General features: G+C 40.9%; 1 protein-coding gene across 1 annotated transcript; it reads left to right on the top strand.

Moving 5' to 3' along the window:
* The first annotated feature begins 8,952 nt into the window (after positions 1-8,952).
* On the top strand, positions 8,953-14,034 carry MRPS30 (mitochondrial ribosomal protein S30). The gene is made up of 5 exons (XM_054810792.1): positions 8,953-9,646; positions 9,905-10,050; positions 11,115-11,217; positions 11,725-11,901; positions 13,313-14,034. Exons 1-5 carry the CDS (start codon positions 9,031-9,033, stop codon positions 13,579-13,581), a joined length of 1,311 nt encoding a protein of 436 aa, XP_054666767.1. The 5' UTR covers positions 8,953-9,030; the 3' UTR covers positions 13,582-14,034.
* Positions 14,035-19,291: the final 5,257 nt, after the last annotated feature.

Genomic DNA, 19,291 nt, shown 5'->3' on the forward strand with positions numbered 1-19,291 from the left:
GCAGTTGACCTTTGTATATACCAAAAGTTTCGTACAATCAGGGAAAACAGTCTAAGTATTTTTCATTGTTAGCACTTGAGAATCTAAGCAATGAAGGTTCCTCTACTGTTTAGAAAAAGATGCAATTTTTATAATTACAAAATACACTGCTCTCAAGCTATTCAAACTAAATTAATGATGCTTTGAGTGTGGAACATTTTGGTTGAGAAGCATGTGCACTTGTGCATTTTTCCATCATGGAAAAAACATCAGGTTGAGATAGAAACTGAGTCTGGTGCTGCATTTAGAAATCTATATAGTCATCACAAGTTCCTTCTATGATGCTTTGGTTCTTTTTGTGTGTTCTGTATTGGTAAGCATTCCCATTGAGTTTTAGGTACTAGGTTTATTACATCTCTGAATATGACACCTACACAGGTAATGAAGGACCTATTTAATGGTGTAGTCTCCAAGCTGGTTGGACACAGATCATACCCAGTCCAGAAAATGTCTCTTTGCACAGTCTCGGGTTTGAACTGGTAAGTCCAGTGTGTGGATTTACCACGTCAAGCATGGCAGCATGCTTCCCAATACCACACCAGCTCAATGTTTGCTAAGAGCAGAATGATCCCGTTCTTCAACTCTGTGCTATCTTCCTTAAATGCTTCTCAGGATTGCAGAAATGTCACACAACACAGTTGGTAGGATACTCTTCATTTAGCACACTGTATCCTTCAGATCCATAACTTCCTTAGGCTTGTAATAGCCTGAAATGAACTTTCAAGATATGCTGCAAGGCCTACATTTTTGCCTGCTAGTGAGAAGCAGCTAACTTGTGAAGCTGGAGAAATATAGAGGATATACTAGAGATACAGTCTGTGGAGGCAGTTTTCTTTGGGTTTTGACAGGTATTGGAAAGTCTGCTTTTCTCCTACTTGCAATTTTCACTTTCCAAGAGTTAGAATTATCTTTTGGCTGTCTAAAATAAGTGTCTTAAGTTCACATTATTCAGATTTAGGAAATTAGTGGTTTGGGGTTTTTTTAAAGGAGCAGAGAAACACTTGATCATCAGCCCTCATTTGCCAAAAGAAGTCTATGGGTTAATTATGGGACTTGAAGGTAGATTTCCAATTCTTCATTTAAACTGCAAGAGAAAGTTTGGTATCCTCGATACTAGAAGAAAAGAGAAAGTGGAATGCCTGCTGTTCTTCAAATTCCACATTCATGACATCTTTTAAGAACAAACATAAACACTTGCCACCTCAGTAATACCATATTATAATAATATTTATATACATTAGCTTTCTTCTGCAACACTTGTGTTCTTCATCCAGTCCTTCATCTTCATACTGAGCTGAGTCTACTCATCAGTCTTCTCTTTGTGTGATCTTTGGAACACTATAGCTGACTCCACAAATTTTCTCGTAAAAGCATACTTCTTTCATCAGCTGCATATTGTAACTGGGTGAATGACAAAGTCTCTTATTGCAAATGTTTGAATTTTCACCTAGCTACATTGTGGTTTAATCTGGCAGGCAGCTAGAACAACCACACGGCTGTTCGCTCACTTCCCCTCACACTGGGATAGGGGAGAGAATTGGAAAAAAAAAAAAAAAAAGGTAAAAGTCATGGGTTGAGATAAAGACAGTTTAACAGGACAGAAAAGGAAGATAATAATAACAATATTAGAATATACAAAGCAAGTGATGAGCATGACATCATATGGTGTAGAATATTCCTTTGGCCAGTTTAAGTCAGCTGTCCTGGCTGTGCCCTCTCCCAGCTCCTTGTGCACCCCCAGCCCACTCTCTGGTGGGGCAGTATGAGAAGCTGAAAAGTCCTCAACCTGGTGTAAACATTGCCTCGCAACAACCAAAACAGCAGTGTGTTATGAACTTTATTCTCATCCTAAACCTCAAACACAGTACTATACTTGCTACTAGGAAGAAAATTAACTCTATCCCAGCTGAAACCAGGACAAGCCATCACATCAGAATCCAAACAGCTCTATCTGCCTTTCAAAATGGCAGTACATTATTTCCTCCAGTCAGTCAACTTTTGTTTCTTTCAGTTTACTCACTAAAGATTTTTTTTTACTCACTAAAGATTTTTTTGTTTAGCACTAAGTTATCTCAAAGAGTAGGGGTTAAAATTATCTCACACTCCTGGATTTTCTGCACATACAAAACAGACCTTGGGAAAATTGCATGCAATGGCCTGTAACAACACATATGGGATTCCCGCTAGTTAGATATTCCCCAAAATGCACAGGGAATATGTGAGGTATGCTTTTGTAATCACTAAAATAGCACTGAAACACTATATAAAACTAAGAAATCTAGATTTCCCAAAGGATTTCTGTTTGGTGTTTTTTTGTTTTGTTTTGGTTTGGTTTGGGTTTTTTTAGCTAATGGGCATTGTTGCAGTGAAACAGCTTTGTCAAAGCATGTCTTCAAGATTAGCTTTTATCTTTACAGCACTATGAAGCCAGAGTAGTCTTGAACGTCACCACCATTGTCAGCTGCTGTAATGGCATCTAAAGCCACAGAAGGTAGAATGTGCCTGTGCATCCTCTGAATTCCCAGCTGGAGGGCTCCTTACTTTGAAATGATGTGAGGGGCTTTCATTAAATTCATCTGAACTCTTGTCTTGCACAAGAACTAGAAAGTGGTCCAACTTTGAAGTTAGTTTTTTAACACTTTTTCTTAATTAAAGTGAAGCTTTGGTCAGAAACACATGGTTTTCCCCCCCATATCCATGGTCCTGTAACAAAGGTGCTTTGATTTTGCTTCAAATGGGGAGGGGGAGAGGGTGTGGTGTGGTCTTTGATCTATAGATGAAATAGGCAATTTTAGCCCAAAAGGAATTTTTCTGAGAAACTACATTAAAATAGTCATTGAAACATAATGCAAACTTAATTCTGACTGGTGCTGTTTGGAGTGAGAAGTAGTTCTAGAAGCACTTTAATTTTGAAGGATGCATAATGGAAGACTTCAGTGTGTCACATGCATTTCATATTCATATGAAGATATTTGGAATTCATATAAGAAACATGTTTTTGTCCACAGATTTCAATTAGTAAAGATGATAATGGCTTTTCCCTACTGCATGTATCTATGCCATGAGTTGCTTTAAATTATCAGCTTGCAACTGTTATTGTAACATATAATCTGTTTTAAAATAACCTAAAGACATAAGTCATAAAATAATTAACATCTTTTCAACAGTTAAGATTGCGTCTATTGCAGCATGTGGAATTTTACATGGAGCATAAAGTCCTACTGGCAAATGCTGTATACTGCACATAAAACAAAAAAATCTGTAAACATAGAAATCTCATCTGAAGCAGGCAGGATGAAACTGACACCCTCTCTTTAGTCATTAAGTCAGTCAGAGAGAGACACTGTAAGTATGAATATGACACTGTCTTTTTCTTCAATGAATGTCAAATATCACACGTGCTCTGAAGAACAATGAACTCTTAAACTTCTAAAATGTCTTCTAAAGACAGCTGGGCCAGTAAGATCATCTGGAGGGATCTATTCCTTCCAGTTTTGAAATACCCCATACATTTTGGGTTAGTCTATTATCTTCGGTAATAAAAAGGCAGGTTCCACTACTAGTCAGACCTTTAGGCAGGCGTGAGAGGGTGAGGCAAAGCTCTCACTGAAGTTCTTTTCTGGACCTAGCCCTGAGTCATGAACAAAACATATGGCTAGGCAGGGAATTAAACCTTAACTCATTAAACCTGGAGATATTCCTGTTTGGTTGAAATCTGGTTCTCATCCTCCAGGATGAGCACTAAGAAGAAGGGATATGCCTTGTCCAAAATCTGTCCCCAGATTAAGAGAGACATTGGCTGACTCTGGAGCTTCTGTGGAAATTTTAAAATAAAACTGAATTGGTTAGAATAATAATTTGAAAGGCATGTCGTCTGCCTTGTACCAGTAACCTGAGAGTACACTGTATGTCTTCTCTACAACCTAACATACTGAGAAGTACCTAACAAAACCAAGAACTACTTTATTTATTATGCAGGTATAGGATGTGATGTTTAGTAGAACGGAGCTTCAGTCTTCCTGTGTGGTCTTGAGATACTATTACAAGAGGAATACCTGATATTACACAGAATCCCAGAATCCCAGAATGTTAGAGGTTGGAAGGGACCTCTGGAGATCATCTAGTCCAACCCCTCTGCCTAAGCGGAATCACCTAGAGCAGGTTGCACAGGATTGTATCCAGGCGAGTTTTGAATATCTCCAGAGAAGGAGACTCCACAACCTCTCTGGACAGCCTGTTCCAGTGCTCTGTCACCCTCAAAGTAAAGAAGTTTTTCCTCATGTTCAGATGGAACTTCCTGTGTTCCAGTTTGTCCCCATTGCCCCTTGTCCTGTCACTGGGCACCATTGAGAAGAGTCTGGCCCTATTTATAAGCATTGATAAGATCACCTCTCAGTCTTCTCTTCTCCAGACTAAACTGACCCAGCTCTCTCAGCTTTTCCTCATACAAGAGATGCTCCAGTCCCCTCACCATCTCTGTAGCCCTCCACTGGACTCCTTCCAGTAGTTCCTTGTCTTTCTTGAACAGGGAAGTCCAGAGCTGGACAGAATATTCCAGATGTGGCCTCACCAGGGCAGAGTAGAGGGGGAGGATAACCTCGCTTGACCTGCTAATGGCCACACTCTTCTTAACACACCCCAGGATACCATTGGCCTTCTTGGCCATGAGGGCACACTGCTGGCTCATGGAGAGCTTGTTGTCCACCAGGATTCCCAGGTCCTTCTCTGCAGCACTGCTTCCCAGCACGTCCACTCCTAATGTGTATGGGTGCTTGGGGTTCTTCCCCCCACCAGGTGCAGGACCCTACACTTGCCCTTATTGAATTTTATTTGTTTCCTCTCCACCCAACTCTCTAGTCTGTCCAGATCAATATTGATTAGTAACTTTGTTTTTCACAGCCCTAGAGACTCTTTTTACTATGAACTTTTCAGAACTGACTTCTAACCTGTTTTCTGGTGTATCTTTGGACTAATTTGCTAAGAGAACTGGAATGGGACGTCACCAGTCCTCAGCATGTCCTAAGAGGTGCCAAGGGTCCGCCATTACTGCTCTAGAATCAAACTACAGTATCTTTTGTTACTCAGCCCACAACAAAATCCTTGTCTAGTTTGTGGCTCCCTTTTCAGGTTTCCTAATTTGGAGAGCTTCAACCTCACTGTTACCTCCTTTCTCTTCATTCTAACATATGCTGCAGGTCTCTGAGAAGGTACACGTTGCCAACACCATGGCACAGGCACGGAAGAAATGGCTTAGCAGGCACGAGGGATGAGCCCTTTCTCAGTGGCTGCAAATCCAGCGATGACGTCCATGGGACACACAGCAACCTCACCTTGGCTAGGTGAAGCAGACTCAGACCTCAGACCTCCTGCTGGGCCTTGGATAAGATATGCCTCCATTACGGAATTCCTGTGATCCCACTTGGGCTGCGCCTGCACATCTGGTGAAGGTTACTGGAGTGTGTGCACTTCAGCAGCTTCTACACTGGTACACAGGAGACACTGAGCCTGCCCAGTAATTAGTGCCTATGCAAGCTCATCTCTGAGTGAGTACAATTAACATACTTTGTGTCACTTCTGAGTTTCAGAAACAGAATAATTTCTATGTCATCCCTCCCTATAGAGTAGGTTCAATAAGGTGAACTGCACTAGTTTCTTAACTACTTTTGGGCTTCTCCCTAACCGTCTCCAATGACCTTCACTTTGGAACTGAGATGCAGGGTTTTTTTTCTAGTTTCAATTTTAGATATTTATTTTGTAAGGCTATGGCATTCACTTTAGCGTTTGTATTGAGGATTTTAGGCAGACTGTGAGTTCTCTAATCCAGGCTCTTCTCAAGCATTCATTTATCCAATGCAAAGATGCTCTGGGTTTATAGATTTAGCATAATTTGGATATTGCAGAGGGATTATCTCAGTAAAGAAATTAAATAGATCCTTTTTAAACTGTTGGAGTGCTTTTTCAAATCAAGAGATCTATGGCTGGATAATATATATTTATTTAAAGCTTATGATGGATCTGTCAGCAAAGCATGCCAGTACCTTTAACCAGACTGTCTATTAGGCCCTTTTATCCAAGCCCTTGCAGCCCTTACATCAAGACGAATTATACTACAATGTACACCAAGCAAATAAAATTGACCTGTGATCAGAACACCAGTAGGTAGTTTAAAGATTTTAAGTATAGGTTAAAGCATAGCACTGGTTCCTGACACCTTTTATCTAATGTTATAGTTAGCATCAGGGTGCAGGAAACATTTAAAGCCTTTGAATAAATTAGTGAAAATTAAAATGGCCCTTTAAACATTCACTTACTTCATCACTTATACTCAGTTTCTGTATTAAACTTCCCGAGGGTTTAAAATATCCTATGCAAAAGTTGATAGTGTTGTATGGCTGGAAGGCAGGCAATTCTGATTTGGCAACATGATGAAAAAGGTTTTTAACACTAGTAAAATGTTAGTAATCCTGGTGTAGGTAATACAGTCCCTTGTATGAAATAATAGGTACAGTCTGGTCAAATATCCGTGAGACAAATGCAAAACTGGAGGAAATGCAAGAAAGGGCTGTTAAGATGATCAGGGAAATGGAGACGTGTCTGTGTGAGAAGAGCTTGTTTAGTCTCTGTCAATGAGGACTGACAGGTGATATGACTGATCTCCATCAATATTTTAGAAGGCAAACATTGGAGAGGAAAAAAAGCTAATTAAAGAACAATGTTGGCACAACAAGAAGCAGGTATAAATTGACCATGAATATATTTAAGCATGAAACAAGAAGAATATTTCTAACCACCAAAGTAAACAAGTTTTGAAACAGGAGATGCAACAGCAAAATGCCTAAGAACAGTAACAGTGATTTTCCATAACGGTTTGTGTAAGTTTATGGCATGGGATCATAAGGGAAAACATTCAGTAACTTTGCCTTGGCTACATTTGGCTGGTGTCTTTTATCAGTCAAGGGAAAAGCAGGCTTCCAGATGCACTCGGAGTCTGTAGTATGTGGGATGAGGAAAAGGAGGGAGGTTGCTCCCTAAAGGGTCAGTCATCTGATCTAAGGCCTTGTCCCTTCACCCTTCCAGTGAAGAGAGTGGTTGGGTTCAAAATTAAACATCCCATGTTTTAATACTCAATACTTAACTGAGTTGCAATTTAACATTTAAATCTGTCTTTTGCAAAACACCTTGTGAGTCTTAAGTGAAGGACAGCATTTGTTTACGTATGCATTGACAATATTTTAATTTAATTTTACTTCCTCTTAAAGAAGACAACAGTTTTATATTCTATATTCTTTGAAAATTCCAACCCGTTGGGTTTCAATCTTTGTCACGCATTCCAAAAATTCATCCAAATACCATTGCAGCTCTGACCATCAATTCAGCAGAAAGCTAAACTGAAGTTAAAGAAAGGGAGCAGCTTATCTGGGATGTATGTAATGTGTCTCCTGCCCCAATTCCACTCATAACTTCTCACACCTGATCAGTCTGACTGTTTCAGACAGTTCATACAATACAGAAATGTCATGGAAATACAGAAATAAAACATCTCCCAATTGTGGCTTACCAGTACCTGAAGGGGCCTACAGGAAAGATGGTGAGGGACTGTTTATCAGGGAGTGTAGTGACAGGACAAGGGGTGATGGGTTTAAGCTGAAGGAGGGTCGATTTAGATTAGATGTTAGAAAGAAATTCTTTACTGTTAGAGTGGTGAGGCACTGGAACAGGTTGCCCAGACAAGCTGTGGATGCCCCCTCCCTGGAAGTGTTCAAGGCCAGGTTGGATGGGGCTTTGGGTGACGTGGTCTAGTGGAGGGTGTCCCTGCCCGCAGCAGGGGAGTTGGAACTAGATGATCTTTAATGTCCCTTCCAACCCAAACCATTCTATGATTCTATGAATACTGTGACTGATCATGTTTAAAAAAAAAAAAAAAAAAAAAAAGTAGTAAGAATAATAGTAAGCTTCATCTGTCCACCAAACATGAACACCCTCAACTTTTCCAAGTATCTCAAAGATAAAAATGCAGTAACTGTAGCACTTTTACAGTGTCAGTATGCCAATTTTAGCTTATTTCCAGTTTCATAAAGAAATGCCATCGTAATCATATTTTAGCAGAGTTGCATTCCTTTATTAAACCTAACTTCTACAGTTTCCAACAAGCTGTTATTTCAGTGTACACTCGGTGCTGTGCTCATAAAAACGAGCATTTCCTACAGTACAAGAGAGGAGCAGAGCCCAGGATTTACACTGGCAGACGCAGTCAAGCTGGTTTGTGCTCCTCACGCCCCGGGCTGCGTCATGCATGTTCGACTTTCCAGATTTTGTCAATAAATTATCTCGTATTTTCTGCTGCAGCTCTTGGTTTGTACAAAATCCGTTGTCCATAGTAAGCGTTCTGTACAGCAAAGGGTTCATTTTTTTATTATTATTTTATTTTAGCGAGAATTTATCCCTGTCACTTAGACTGAGCAGCCAGTCTTTCAAACCAACGGGGGCTGAGGGGGGAGGTAATTATCTCCTGAAGATCAGCACATCGAAAATTAGTTCAAAAATGTTTTCTCCCTGAATGAAAGCAGGTAAAGCCTCCTTGTCTGTGCAGGGCAGCCACTCCGTTTGAGATGCAGGCCGCCCTCTGTAGCGTGGATTCGTACTGGGAAGAAAGGGACAGCAGCCCCCTCCTACGCCACGAAAAACCCTCAGCCGGAACACCGTGCAACCCACGGTGGGAACAGCCGCGGTGAAGCTGGCACTTCCGGGCCGCCTCCCGCTGTGCATCCTGGGAGCTGTAGTTCTCGTCCCTGAGGGGCAGTGGGTGGTACCCGCCGCGCTGCGGGGGGGGACGGGACTCCCGAAAGGCCCCGCGCCTTCTGTCCCGGCAGCGCTGTCGCTCTCGGAGAAGCTTGCCGATTGGAAGGTTGGCTCGTTCACGTGGTTCCCAGCCACCAATCAGATTTTCCAGCTGGGGAAGGCAACTTTTCCGCTGTCTCTCGGCTCTGCGAAATGGCGGCGTTCGGGGGACGGCGGCTGCTGTGGCATGGCCGGTGCTGGTTCTCGCAGATGGAGTCCTCTGTCTCCTCGCAGCCCTCCGACTCGCTCTACCCACCCATAGTGGCTTCCGCCACGGCGAAGAGCAAAGCGGCCAAGCGGCGGCGCCTGGAGCATTTCAACCAGCGGGTGCACGCGGCGGCCTCGATCGAAGAGAAACTGCGGCTCTACGGGCAGCTGCAGCGGCCCAAGTACATGGTTTACCCACAGACCTTCGCCCTCAACGCCGACCGCTGGTACCGCAGCTTCACCAAGACCGTCTTCGTGCCGGGACTGCCCCCGGCAGCGGTGGCACCTGAGGCCGCCAAAGCCCCGGAGCCGGCAGCGGCGGCACCAGGCGCTGCGAAAAGCCCGGAGGCCGCGGCGGAAGCGGCGCCGAACCTGGATGTGGACGAGCTGCGCTCCCTCGCCTGCGACGCCCTCCTGCAGGAGAGCTTCTACCAGAACAAGAAGCGGCCGTTCCTCTACCGCGATCAGGATCACACGCCCGGCCCGTTCCTTACGCAGCTAGTCTCCACTCTTGCCGCTTTCCTGTGCGGTCGTAACCCGCTGCTGGCTGCCTCCTCCCTTGGTGCGGAGCGGGGGTGGGAGGGAGAGGGAAGTGGGAGCCCTTGGGCGGTGTGGCCGGTCTGTGAACCCGACAGTAGTGTCGATAGTGTAGCCGAGTTGTTTGTACCTTCGCTAGTAATTCATCTCGTTTCCACCGTCCCACATGGTGCGAGTGGATTTTGATTTTTCTGGTTTACTGCAGCTACAGAGCAAGAATCGGGAGGGTTTTAAATGCAAAGGGATGGTCTTTGTTTCTCTCTATCCCTCTGTTCTGTTTCAGATCTAAAACCTGAAGTTAACTATTACTGGCATCATGGTGAGGAAGTTGTTGTTCATGGACATCGAAAGGGTAGAGTTGATCCTGTGCGATTTCAGATAGATGATAACCCGCACCTCCAGATCCGTGTACCAAAGCAACTTCCAGAGGTGTGGATATTTTCAACAGCAAGTTAATCACATGCATTTTCACTTCTGTTTCTGAGTGCCTCTGAAACCATGCAATAGGTAGTTTGTTGAGGACCTGGTTAATCAGGCATGTAGCACGCTTGTGCATTTTTTGAGTGTTCATGCCTTTACTACCTTGTTGTGGTAAGTGGTTTATAGATATTGAGGCAGTCTACTGAACTCTTGGTCATCTTTGTACTTTAGATAAAATGCATGTTGTTACACTTAATTAAATGGAGGTTTTTCGCTTATTTTATGCTTGTAAGTGGCAGCAAGTATAAGAAATGTGCTGTGGAACATTCTCTCAGTGGAGAAGAATCAGATGAGAGAAGTGGAGAAGGAAAATAATGGAGTAAGAGCACGTATATCTGAATGTGAGCTCAGTACTGCTTAACAGGTGTTTTTTTTGAATGCTCAGTTTTCTGGAACATGATTCAATATTCTAATCTTTTTCTTGTAAGTTTATACGGTGGTGATTGTGTAGCCTGTGAGGGTCTCTGTTGCCCAATTTCTACCACAAACAGAAAACTCTGCTTCATTTTCTGTAAATGCTGAACACTTCTTGCTAACTTGACTGTACAATTTGCTTACGTTAATAGTGTCATATGTTACAAACCTTGGCATTTTGGAAGAATGGTCTAGGGAATTAAAAATGTTACGTAGTGCAAAACACTGAATACCCATAAACTCAGTCTGCTGATTCAAGTTAGTTTATTACTGCTGCTAGAAATGTTCTTGCTCATCTACAGCAGATTCTGGTTTTGAAGATAATACCCATTGGCAGCTTTGTGAGCACCATTTCACACAATGTTTTTTGTTTATTGCAGAAAATTCAGACATCAATATAACATGCATGTACTAGCACTCATCACAAGACAAAAAGTTCTATTGCAAAAAAACTAATTTCAGTTAAAGTTATATATATGGTCTCTGTAAGCAAGACTTGCACCTTCTTGCTGTCTGATAAGAAAGTGGCATATTATGTGAGGCCTGATGTCAGAAAGGTGACTTACGTTGTGGCTTTTCTTTATTCTACTTCCTTCAAGATTGTACCGCTGGATTCGGATCTTGGAGATGTTCCTGTTATTGATCACAAACCATCCAAACTGCCGTTGTTCAAAAAGCAGTACGAAAACAAGGTATTTATAGGTAAGTTTCTAGTCATGAAATGTTAACTACTTTTTTTGGGTAAAAAAACCCAACCCAATAAAAAAAACGAAACCCCAAAACAAACACCACCACTCTGACTTAATATAGTACATAACTATGCTATATAAATATATATATATAGTACTTAAATCTCTGTTGAGATTACATGTCTGTTAGGCAGTGGGGAGTAGCATACTCCTGTGCGTATGGTGCTCGTGTGTCCAGATTTGCTTGCAGGAGGTGGGTTGAATAAAAAACTGGCAGAAAACTGGCTTTGAATTTTGATACATCCGCTCAGAGACATTTTAGTACGTGAACTTTTGCTTTTGGAATTTAGACAAGCCCTCCAGTCTCAGCCAGAAATGGAGCAATCTCAACATTTATACAGATCTACAGTAGATGTTCTAACCTCTTGTTGTGTGGCGTCTGATAGTAAAGATGTGATTGTATGCATAATAAAGAGCATTCTCTGACTGACTTAATTTTTTTTCTTTTTGGGGAGCACAGGATCAAAGGTAGCGGATCCATGCTGTTATGGACACACTCAGTTTCACCTTATTCCTGATAAACTAAAACGGGAGAGGTTTTTAAGAGTAAATCTTGAGGATCAGATTGAAGTTCTTTACCGAGCTAATGGTATTGCAAGTCTCTTTGCCTGGACAGCAGCACAAGCAATGTATCAAGGTGAGACAGTCAACTTGATAAATTCTTCCTGGTGATGAACGCCTACACTAAAGTTCTCTAACCTTTTCTTCCTGCCACCTTTTTCTCATGCTTTTTCTTCTGACAACCATCCTTTAAGTAGGTCTTTCAAAATTTAATTGAACCAATGAATGAAGCAGACCTTGTACAAGGGAGTTAGTCAAGACTTTGAGTACTTTGACTCAGGAAGAATTAATTACACAGAAAATTTTTTTTTTTCGTATGTAACACTAAGCCTGTGCAAAAACGTGAACCCTACATTCACTTGCTTACTTCACATTTGTTATGGGGAAAGGTGGTAGATATCAAGCGGTTTTTGTATTATTTTTTTTTCTGAAACTGCTATGTTGCTTAGCCCCTTGTTTCAGATATGTCAATACTATGAAGCTACAATCAGCGAAAGAAAAGTGTTAGCAGCCTTACTTTAGGATTTTATGCCTATGTCTAAAAATCCCAGAAGACCTGGATGGATAGACCAGATCAGGCTTTTGCTTATTCATGTAAATATCACTGTTATCTAGTGTTACTGGAAGATACCTGCTGGTTCGTAGTTTCACTTCTGAAACAACATATGGAAGAAAATCCTTTGACTATGTTGTATATTGCTGTATCCGCATCAAATTTTTTGTGTAATGGTATGTTAGAAAGCTTGACTTTTTTTGTGGACATAAAACATTGAAGTCAGGTGAGTGTTGGCTTCAAAGCTGGCTACAGTTGTAAGCACGTTATGAGTTATAAGAACAGCATTATTCAAATCTGTGACGGTTTTTTCTTTGTTCTGTAACAGTTTGTAGTGGTGTTCTTTGCACATGATACCAAATATCTTTTAATATTACTGTGTGTGCGAACACGCATAAATACGGAAATATTTTAAAAAGGCTATTAACGCTCAATGGGAGTTGTTTGAAGCATTAATACTTAGTGACAGTGCTCTGGTGTTGTCTGGCTGGTTACTATAGTCAGTTATGCTCATGCATATGCACATGCTTCTATCATGAAGTAAGTGTTCACTGCCCTGTGAGAAGCGTGGAACAGTTGCAAGACATTTCCCCTCCGATCACTTGCAGGACTTCGCATGCAGTAATAACTTATGTCATTTTGCAAAGTCACTTAGCTGATCATTGTGGAGTTTTTATCAGTCAGTGATAGGGAACTGTGTAAAAAATGCAAATATGCCACCATGCCCCTGATCTTGGTAATATCCTTAACTGGTGTTTGCATTTTAATTTGTGTGAAGAATGTTTGTGTTGCTAAAGCAGACAGGACTTTTTACCCTACTTAGTGGCTGCTGCATTTCCCAGTATTTTTCTGTATTTCAGGATTGGGGTTTAGTTGTGTGTGGTGATAGGAAATTTGAGTCCTGTATAATTAGTGTTGTTTCTTTATTTTGTAGGATTCTGGAACGAAGCAGATGTGACCCGTCCTTTTGTATCGCAGGCAGTAGTGACTGATGGAAGATACTATGCTTTCTTTTGTTACCAGCTAAATACTTTAGCACTAACTGTAGAAACTATTCAGAATAACCCTCGGAAGAATATCTGTTGGGGTACAGACAGTCAGCCGTTGTATGATGTTGTGGAAGATGGTAATGTGAAAGGATTTAATGATGAAGTTCTGCTTAAATTGGTTCATTTTCTATTAAACAGACCAAAAGAGTTGTAAATCATTGAAGTATTCCTGTTTATATGCCTGAACTTCATTGAAACTCCATGATGTAGAATATGCCTTGTTTTCAGTCAAGTATTGGTATAGCAAACACTATATACATCTTTTATGATATTTGGGCCTTATTTCTTTATTTTAAATGTATGATACTGTACACTGAAAAATAAATGTCTAGAATACCTTAAAGTTTTAGTGTATTGGCTGTTAAGAAGTGTATTGCACTAATTCAAAGTCATGTGAATCGTTTCTTTTAGCAGATCCGTAGCTCTGTGTTGAACTGTCACAGCAAAGTGTGAATTCCTATGACAATCTGATTATGTCCTTAGGTAACTGCTGTCTTGATATTCAAAATTACTGAAAAATTTCTAGTTTTGTGCCTGAAAAGAAATTGTCTTAAATGTTTACTGATTCTAAAGAAAAAGTTCAGAATATAAAGTTTCTTAGAAGTGATTGGTTGGCAGTTTTGTTACATAGCAAGGGAAATTTTTAAACATTTATCCAGCAGTAGTGTAAACACAATGGAACTTGTTTCCAAAGGTTCTATTCTGAACATGCATACACATCTTTAAGCTGTCACTTCTGGAATCAGAGAGACAACTTGCAAATGTATTTGGAGTTTTCCCCTTAGGCTGGGACCTGTAAACATCTTGGTGTTTTCATTGCTGATATTTGGATGTATTATGGCTGGTTTTAGTAGACCACAGCTGTGCCCAAACAATGACTAGGTTCTCTGACTAATAAAATACAAGATGTAAAGCCTGTTTAGGAATATTTACTTAGCAACAAAGTACATCTGGTTTTGAGGTAACTAAGGGCCTAGAATTTTATGTAGCTCAGTACACTACAACTGGCTTTTTTGGATTTTCCAGTCTTCTTGGTAAGCGTCAAATAGTTTTTAGCGAGTACTGAATCATACGTGACTCTTAGTGAAATACTTGCCTGCGCATTCATCAGCCTGAGCAATTGGGGGTCCTGCATGCTGTTGTAAACTGACTTACAGAGTATTTTGCTGATGAAAGAAGAGGTAGTTGTAGAGTCTTACTTGGTTGGTACTCTGCTTTGTTGTAATGAACTAGAGTTGCCACTTTCTCCACCAGCTGAGAATAATCTACATAAGTAAGATATGGGTGAGTTCTGGTTTCTTTTTAACATAAATAAAAAGTCCTTAAGCACTCTTTTTGTCTTAATGCTTGAGCATTACTAGTTCTGTTCACTGCTGATCTTTGGATTAAACAAACGTTCCATGTAGGAACAGAAGATAAACTACTGGGTAGGCATGTTGGTTATAGAGAATGACCTGTGACCTAGCTTAAAAGTGAGTAATACTTGTCTTCTGGTGTGATAAAGGGATGATGCAAAAAGAATGGAAGGATGTTAAAAAAAGTCCCCAGTTGGGTATTCTGACCCTGCAGACAGTCTTTACAATTGGTGCAATATGGTATTACCTTCAGCTCGAAACAATACAAGTTGCATACAAGTACTGGCTGTGGAAAGCTGATGTGTCAAGTCAAAGGAACTCCTGCTCCCAGGGTAGAAAAAACTCACTTTTCTGTGATTCTGCTCTTGTCTATCCTGAGGTTTCAGCTGTAGTACAGCAAGTTCAAAGAATACCTTTTTTTTTCCTTTGTGCAGCTTTAAAAGTGACTGAAATAATCACTCTGGATGCGTAACCTGGTAGAAGAACCCAGTGTTGGAGTGAGGGTTGAAGGGAAGGCTTAGCTTTAGCTGACTGTTTTGTAATTGCAAAGTACCAATTTCAGCTTTCTGCCACTGTCTGGAAAGGCAAGGGGATACCTTGGAAAAGCAGTGGGTGGCACTGTTTTACCTTCTGAAGAAAAAGTGTAATGGGCTTTGTTCTGCTTTTTTTGTCACTGACTGACAAAGTTGAGGCATCATAATGTATGCAGCTTTCTACAGCAATCTTTCATCTTGTAGTCATCTGTTCAGGGTGTTTAATGCTGCCTTACAATGATAAAGTCAAAGCTCTTACTTTCTTTAGAGATTCTATAGCTACCAAAAGTTTAAAATTAGAAAACTTAGAAGCTGCAACATTCCTATTCTTGAGCTTTGCTCAGCAGAAACCTTCCATAATTCTACTCCTTTAAGTCTCATGGGAGCATTGTTCTTTAGCATTCTATTTTGTTGAGTTTGCTCTTTAAAAAAACACAGAGAAAGGCGATTCAAAGAACACAGGGTGGAAGTCTCTCAAGTTTGGATCCTTTTTTCTGTATTAATTTCTGCTTAGGCCTATTGGTGCATGTCACAAGGGAACATAAGGCAGAATCTAAAAATAAGATTTGTTTTTATATAATGAGGCAAGTATTTTCTCTAGTACTGAATTGTTTTACTTAAAACTTATTACCTTCAAGTGGGTGACTGATCTTTGAAATTCTGCCCGTACTGCCATTTGAGATTATGAGACTGCAAGTGGTGACCTGGAATGGAACTGCCTAAGCAGCCTTTCCCGAAATTAAAGTGGAAAGGAGGAGATGAGAAAACTCTGAAACTGTCTTCTATCTATAAGGGTCATATATCTATATGGGTCATGTTGCACCAAGTTGTTGCGGTTGATCTGGTTCCTTTCAGACAGGAGAAATAGCTTCAACATTTATAGTATCTGCTTGGTCATGTAGAAGTCTCTCGCAATATCTCTTCTGCACTCACGTTTTCTGTCACTGGAGACAGAATGAAGGTCTCCATGTTCTGGAGCTACATTGAAGGGCTTTTTTCCTGAGGCAAGAGCAACTCTTGGAGTAAACTGTTGGAGAGAGAGTCTGTTGACAACTTGGCCTACTGGCTCTGTAGAAACCACGTATACTGGCAGTATATCTCTGATGGAAGCAATGAAACTGGCTTTCCAGTGCATGAGCCATCCTCAACTAGTAATATAGCCAAAGTGCACCAGAGTAGGAAACCTGTGAAGTTTGCATTGAGTTAGCACCAAGTCTGGTCTGGTACAAAAGAATAATGCCCTGTGGATCAAAACTGAGTCTAATAAACATAGCCCCAAGAAAGCTTGCAGAAGAGATTGCATAAGAACTACTTTTCCATGGAAGAAGAAACCTATCAAGTGGGTGGAAGTGTCAAAGTAAATGGAATATCAACAAGCTGACAATGAAGACCATGAAGTAAGTTAGCAATGACAAAACTTGAGGTAGCATCAAACCCAGACTGGTTGCAAACAGTATGTGTTTCTGCATACATTTTATTCTAGTGGTGTACCAGAACCCCACTGAGTCAAGACCTTCAAGAAATACAAGTTGAGGATTCTAAAAAAACATGAATTAGAAATTTACATAACAGCTAATATGAAGTCCCCTGTGTCTGGGACCAGGGAACAGCAGAGTGAGACAGAGTGTTTTGTTTTGTTTTCTCCACATTCTCTGTCTTCCAACAGAGCGGCATTCCTACCAAAAACAATAGTGCCAGCCCAAAGCAAAACATAACAAATCCCTGACAAAGAAAGGGCAGGTAATTGCTAAGGGAGGACTGTTCCTGTGATTCCCTTACTGAAACTTACTTTGATATTCCTGGATAATACTGAGTAGTGGTAGAGGGAATCCCACAATGGGTCCGAGATTGGTAGAGGGAAACAAGTAACTGCTGCCCCTCTTCTTTTGTGAAAGGATTGCAAGTGCAGGTAACACTGCATCTGACAATCTAATACAGGCTGAGGTTATACCAAGAACATGACAGAAATGAGAAATTGCTCAGCCAGGTCGAGGTGGATTTGGTTTGAGATATTTGTCAGGTGGATCCTCAGGGGGAGCTCCTGGCAGGGCTGATCATCTCGTGGCTGGTTAGCCACAGGAGAGGTTCCAGGCAGTATTAAAGAAGCCCATCCTGTTCTGATTCTGGAAATGCTGGACCATGAACTATTGGAGGATGTTAGTAGATGGAGGCCAGTAATGGTTACAGGGATTGTGCTGCAGCCCTTCTGTAGTATACTGACAAATTATGTAAAGTTTACCTGGTAAATACATGGCAAAATAAATTTTCAGAACTGAGTTTCTTGGAAGACTCTACATGTAGAATTAGACTAAAAAGAATTACAAGCTACAAGGAGTTAGTGTATGGACACTACTAATGCATTTATTAATGCATGTTGTGATGTGAAGGGAGGAAGTTGTGAACCTCACTACATCCTCCTACAGGAGCAGGAGTTTAGAATTAAAAGCATTATTCATATCTAATTCAGAATGAAGGAAGGCAGTCTAACGTCTGCTGTGCTATTCAACCTGGTAACCAACCCGTTGGTCTTGAAGCTGGAGTTTGAAGATGTGAGATTAACAATTGTTTCCTCAGCTTTGAAGATGATCTGGGTGGGCCACTTACCACCAGTAACAGATGCCCTATGAGGAATTTGTTTACAACCTTTTCAAAAAATCCTTGAAGAATGCAAAGAGGTAGAAGGACACTTGGCATGCTTTTTTATGTCTCTGCAGGACTAAGCTTATGCTGTTGGAAAGATATATAGTTCTTCCAGACAGGACAGGCAGCTTTATGGTGTCTGCTCAGCTGTATTGACCTGTAACTATCTGCAGTAATTTTTAATCTATCCTGGTTTTTGTTTTTTTCTTGTGCCAGGTTTTTGCATAATTTGAAGGTTCTGTCTTTAGCTGAAATACTCCTTGAATGAACATTCAGTATTTCTTCTTTGTCTTTTAATAACTGTTTGAAGTTCAATTTATTGAACTGCATCTGCTGCTACAGAATCTTTTCTGTATTACCTTTCTCATTCCTCCTAAGTCATGCTTGACTTTGTTTCTTTCCTTGGTTAGCATGACTGTGTCTCGTTTAAAGGAAATCTTCCTTCCATTTCTTTCCTCTTTTTTGCTTTCTATATTGGTTTAACCTGTAATCAACCAAGTAGACTTTATTACTGCTCTCGAGGGACACAATATAGGATTGTTTTTGCTGTTGGAAGGTGTAGTTTCTAACACCAGAGTGTATGCACTGCAAATATGCATGCTTTTGTTAGTCAGGTACTCCAGAGCAGGTTTAAATTTCAACCTTGAATTTCAACCTATAAAGGCTTTTTGTTTGGGTTTGGTGTTTTGTTTTGTTTGTTGTTTGTGGTTGTTTGTGGTTTTTTAATAGCAGTTTCTACACCAGCACTTTTCTCTAGGTAATTGAAGGTGACCAGGAGTTGGAATTTTAAAATGCAAGTTCTGGTATTGTTTAGCCTGGAGAAGAGAAGGCTTAGGAGGCATCTTATCAATGTGTATAAATACCTGATGGGAAAGAGTGAAGAAGATTTGGCTATGCTTATTTCAGTGGTATCCAGTGAAAGGACTAGAGGAAATGGCAAGAAACTGAAAACCAGGGAATTCCATATTTATTTATTTATTTATTTATGTGTGTCTACAATGGCAATTGATCACTGGAATGGGTTTCTCAGAGAGGGATATGGAGTTTACATCTTTGGAGATACTCAAAACCAGACTGGTCAGCCCTGGGCAACCTGCTGTAGGTTACCCTGCCATGAGCAGGGTGGATGGACTAGACAAGAGGTGCCTTCCAACCTTAACCACTCCAAGATTCTGTGAAAATAATTTAGTGGTCAGCTTGTTGAAGAGAATCATGGAATGGGTTGGGTTGGAAGGGACCTTAAAATCATCTAGTTCCAACCCCCCTGCCATGGGCAGGGACACCCTCCACTAGACCACGTTGCCCAAAGCCCCATCCAACCTGGCCTTGAACACTT

The sequence above is a fragment of the Grus americana genome, chromosome Z (assembly GCF_028858705.1).
Source record: "Grus americana isolate bGruAme1 chromosome Z, bGruAme1.mat, whole genome shotgun sequence".
Lineage (NCBI taxonomy): Eukaryota > Metazoa > Chordata > Aves > Gruiformes > Gruidae > Grus > Grus americana.

What these genes read in the sequence shown, in the direction of transcription:
- MRPS30 (XM_054810792.1), top strand. Translation starts at nt 9,031, where the DNA reads ATGGCGGCGTTCGGGGGACGGCGGCTGCTGTGGCATGGCCGGTGCTGG. An exon ending in GCTGGCTGCCTCCTCCCTTG is followed by an intron (nt 9,647 to 9,904) that starts GTGCGGAGCGGG and finishes GTTCTGTTTCAG; the next exon opens with ATCTAAAACCTGAAGTTAAC. An exon ending in CGAAAACAAGGTATTTATAG is followed by an intron (nt 11,218 to 11,724) that starts GTAAGTTTCTAG and finishes TGGGGAGCACAG; the next exon opens with GATCAAAGGTAGCGGATCCA.